Raw genomic sequence first — 5,143 nt, forward strand, 5'->3', positions numbered from 1 at the left:
TTATATTTTAAAAAATTTTGTGTATTATTGTAGTTGATTTATCACTATGATAAAATATTCTGTGCCCACTAAAATCTTGAGATTTAATATAAATTGGTGTAAGAAAACAAGGTTGTTACTTGCCCCTTTTTTGAGCTGTAGACTTTTATAATTTTTATAATAGATATTAATAATGAGTATGCTATTGGGTTTTGTACAATAGTGTTCTGAGATGTAGAGATTTTGCCCAAGGTTAAACTAAAATATATATTGAGGATATAAAACTTAGAGTTTCACTTTTATTTGCCTTCTTGTCCCAAAACTATAAAGTCATATAATTTTGGACTATAAGACTTTAAGAAAGCTATTTGCAGGGCTGGAGAGATGGCTCAGCCATTAAGAGCACTGGCTGCTCTTACAAAGGACCTGGGTTCAATTCCCAGCATCCACATGGTGGCTTATAACCATCCTAACTCCAGTTCCAGGGAATCTCACACCCTCTTCTGACCTCCTTGAGCATTGCAGGACACTGGTGCACTTATATACATGTAAGCAATACTCACACATAAAATAAAAATAATAAATAAAATATTTAAAAAAGACAGCTATTTACATGGGGAAGTGAGCTCCACTAAAGAATAGGATGTATTTAGTTATATCTAAAACGTAACCACTACCGGAAAGTTAACTTTGGAATCATAACAGGATGTAGCTTAAGCATTAAAAATTGTAAATAGTGAATTTAGCTAGCATTCATAGAGATAGAGGTATTAATATTGTGACTTTACAAGATATTAAAACATTTACTTAAATATTTTTTTAATGTATGTTCTGCCTTCATGTATGTAAGTGCCCCCATATCATGCAATGCCCATGGAGGCTAGAAGAGAGCATTGGATTTACAGACAGTTATGAGCTGCCATGGCTGTGCTGAGAATTGAACCCCAGTCCTCTGCAAAAGCAGCCAGTGCTCTTAATGGCTGAGCCACCTCTCCAGCCCCTTAATTCAACACTTTTTATGTGAATGCTTTCATTGGAAACTTTCTGTAATGTGCTGTGCTTCTAAGCCTTTTGAAAATTATATGACTGAGAGGTTGAAGAGATGGCTTAGCAGTTAAGAGTGCTGGCTCTTCTTGCAGAGGACCCAGGTTCAAATCCCAGTACCCACATGGTGGCTAACAGCCATCATAACTCCAGTTCAAGGGAATCCAATGCCCTCTTCTGACCTCCACAGGCATTGCACAGCACTGTTGGACATACATACATGCAAGCAATACACTTGTACACATAAAATAAAAAGTGAATAAAATATTTTAAAAATATAACTGATATAAACTTGTGAAAAAGAAAAAAGAAAAATATATAGCTAAAAAGCTGATCTTTTCTGACAATAACATGGCCTAGAAATGTAAATTAAAAAATTTTATGTGGGCCAGGTGTGATGGCACACACCTTTAATCCCAGCACTCCATAGGCAGAGAATCGCTATGATTTTGAGGCCATCCTGGTTTATATATGAAGTTTCAGGCCAGCCAGGGCTATACAGTGAGACCATGTCTTAAAAAAAAAATTAAACGGGAACTAGACAGGTGAATGTTTTTAACAATCTATAACAGAGGGGTGGGAATTGACATTTATTGAATGACAAAATCTTAAAGGCTTTGTATTCAACAGCTTTTTTTTTTTTTTTTGGTCTTTTTGAGACAGGGTCTCCCTGTAGCCACAGCTGGCCTGGAACTCACTATGTAGACCAGGCTGGCCTTGAACTCACAGAGATCCACCTGCCTCTGCCTCCCAAGTACTGGGACTACAGGTATGTGCCACCATGCCTGGCTACCAACAGCTCATTTTAACCTACATTATCAAATTGCTAACCAAGGAATGGTCTTCAGGTAGTAGTGGTGTAGCTGAGCCAGGATTGAACTGTCATGCACTTCTAGGACCAAACTTTTGTCTTCCATTTCTGGCTTCTGAAAGAATGCCATTTTTTCTCTTTTACTGTCTCTATGGGATCATATTTACAGATCCATTATATTTTCCCATCTGCAGCTGTGAACGTGTTATTAAAGATAGAGTCTCACTGTGTGATCTGAGCTGGCTGTGAACGTTAGATTTCCCTACCTGAGCCTCTTGAATTCTGAAATTACAAGTATGTTCTGTCCAGCCTTTGTCCTTTGTACCTGTCTGCAGCTGAGGATCTATGAAGATTTTGCTGCCTTCTTCCTCTGCCCTGTAGCAGTTCAGAGAAACCACCTGTCTTCAGTCACCACTTCTTCTCTTGGCTAAGGGAAGTCCCCTGTGAGCACCAAAGCCAGCCCCAACTCTGTTCCCTAACTTACGTGTTTGTTCATTTTCCTTCTGTAATCCTTCTGATGAAAGGCATGGCATCCTGGAAACGAAAGGTGAAACCATTATCCCTGGTTTGGACTAAGGGCAACTGAGGCAAAGGCGTAAAAAGGGAAGAAATAGTCCTTAGAGCAAATTGTTGTAAGCTTGGTTGAAATGAGTCATTTTAAAGCTCTGCTTATGGAAATGGCCTCAGTAGGCAAACCTGCTTTGGAAGCCAATGTAGTAGACACCGGCTTGACCGTCTCTAAACAGGAAGGTGATCTAATTTCAACAGACATGTTTTGCCCAGACTGTTGTGCTAGTCCTAATTTAGTATCGACCTAAGTGACATGTACAATATATTTTTAGTTGCCGGCTGAAGATGAAGTCTTACTCCAGAAATTAAGAGAAGAATCCAGAGCTGTCTTTCTACAGAGGAAAAGCAGAGAACTCTTAGATAATGAAGAACTACAGGTACGAAGGAAGTAAAAGGTTGCTTTAGATGTTGGCATTTCTTTCGTACTCAAGTCATGCAGGATTTTATTGTGCTTCACTGACTCATCACTACAGAGTGGTGGTGCTCACGAGCTGCTGAAGAAGGGATCTACCAGAATTGGCTGCTGAACGTGCCTGGGCCATGATTTCTAAGGATAGGGCTGTTGGCTTCATTTTGGTTTTTGTCTTAAGTCCCCAGATAATTTCTGATGTGCTGCCAAGGTTTGAGAAACAGCTATAGTACGATTGGACTGCAGAGATTCAAATTCTGGCTCTACTGCATGGCTTTTAGACAGAAGGCTTAGTATCTTGACACTTTAATCCTCATGTGTAGAGGTAGCTGTCTATATTACATAGTTACACGGGTTAAAGAAGCAATATATTTGAAAAGCTTAAAACTTTATTAGGCACAATAAATGTTAGCTATTTTTATTGTTATTAGTAATCAGAATAAAGGGACACAAGTTCATCTTAATATTAGCTCTGCTAGAAGACAGAAATGCATTTAAAGACACTTAAGATTTTGTTAACTTCTAATGTCTTCATTTCCATAATTCTCTGAAGAACTTATGGTTTTTGCTGGATAAACACCAGATACCACCTATGATTGGAGAGGAAGCAATGATCAATTATGAAAATTTTTTGAAGGTTGGTGAAAAGGCTGGACCAAAGTGCAAGTAAGAATAATATGACTTAAAGGAATATGTTGCATTAAACATTTTAAATGCCTCAGATGTCAATGGAAGTTGAAGTCAATAGTGTGACATTTGACTCACTACTTTAAGTGACTGAAATATAATGAAATTATTTAGAGTCGAGAAAAAGTTGGAGGCTGGGGAGGTGGCTTAGTCTATTGGATCCTCAGCAAAAAATGGGGCACAGCAGCACACATCTGTGATGCCCGGTATAGGGGGAAACAGAGCTGGACAGATCCCTAGAGCTCATTGGCCAGCCAGCTAGTCAAATCAGTGAGCTCTGGGTTTGATGAGGGAATCTGTCTCAAAAAAACAAAGTGAAGAGCAATCGAAGAAGACAGCTGCCCTCAACCTCTGCCTTCTACATGTACCCACATGCACATGTGCACACACCTAAACAGACACACATACATCACACATACACAAAAGAATGGTGGAATGGAAGTTATTAAGAGGAGTAATGCAAAGCCAGGTATGGTGGCGCATGCTTGTAATCCCAGCACTTGGGAGGCTGATGCAGGAGGATCACTGTAAGTTCAAGGGCAGCCTGGGTTCCATAGTGAGATCCTGTCTCAAATGAAAGAGAAAAAAAGGATATAAAGATGGACACAGTAGTATATATACCTTTAATCCCAGTACTCTGAAGACAGGCATTCAAGTTCATGAAATGTAAATTTTATAGTCAAGAGAATTTGTGGCTGTGAAGTTATTAAGAAAAACAGTATTTTCTGCATTTCATACAATATACCTTAATCATGTTTAGAACCCCTCTCCTATCTGCACCCCCCCACTGCCCACCCACTGAATTTCATGAATTCTGTTATATATATGTTAAGGCCTGTCAAGTCAAGTTTGTGTCCCCAGATGTCCCTTGGTGTGAGCTCATCCACTGAAGCCTGGTCAGCCTATCTAGCATCAGTTTCTTAACACCAGCTTTTCCTCACCTAGCGGTGATTACTTGTCAATAGTTCCTCAGCTACTGTTAGCTCCTCCTGCCCGTTTCCCCATATCTATGATGGTATTTTTCTGATTGAGTTTGCATGGGTCCTGTGCATCCTGTCCCATTGCCACAAGTTCCCAGAGGCCTAGAATCTTGTGTTTTCTTATGTTCACATGCCACCCCTGGCTCTTATAATTTTTCTGCCCTCTCTTCCACAGTGTTCTCTAAGCCATAGTGGGTGAGGTTTACTATAGGAGTCCTATCCAGGGACATGTACTCTGCAGTCTTATTTTCTATATTTTGGCCAGTTGTGGCCTGTGTGTTCATCACTGTCTGTGGCATGAGAAAACTTCACTGGTGAGAGTGGAGAGAGGCATCAGCATTCCTTCTACCCCCTGTTCCACCAGGTTCTGTGAGCTTTAGGTGCAGAGGTTCCATTGAAGATGTGTCACTTAGGGCCGGGCCTCTCATTTCTTAATGACTCATGTCTTCTTCATGTTTATAATTTATCGTAAATGTCACTGTGTTCCGAGGCATGGAATGCTCACTAGTCTTTTAAATTGCAAGAAATAAACATTGTCATTCTGAAATGTCAAAAAAAGAAAGAAAAGAAAAACAGTATTTTACTTGGGGGGCAGATCACAGCTTGAAGAAATGACTTTCTTTTTGTTAGCTGCCCAGTATACTTAGTTATGTTTAATGGGCT

At 39.7% G+C, this 5,143-nt stretch overlaps 1 protein-coding gene across 1 annotated transcript in view; it reads left to right on the top strand.

The window, feature by feature from the left end:
• The window catches only part of Ppp2r3c (protein phosphatase 2 regulatory subunit B''gamma), a 22,270-nt gene that overhangs the window by 5,805 nt on the left and 11,322 nt on the right, over positions 1–5,143 (top strand). The window contains 2 exon segments of the mRNA XM_008846552.3: positions 2,677–2,781; positions 3,367–3,479. Of these exon segments, the coding sequence (XP_008844774.2) occupies positions 2,677–2,781; positions 3,367–3,479 (218 nt within the window).

Source organism: Nannospalax galili, unplaced genomic scaffold (assembly GCF_000622305.1).
Source record: "Nannospalax galili isolate Female #2095 unplaced genomic scaffold, S.galili_v1.0 scaffold2203, whole genome shotgun sequence".
In the NCBI taxonomy this organism is placed as follows: domain Eukaryota; kingdom Metazoa; phylum Chordata; class Mammalia; order Rodentia; family Spalacidae; genus Nannospalax; species Nannospalax galili.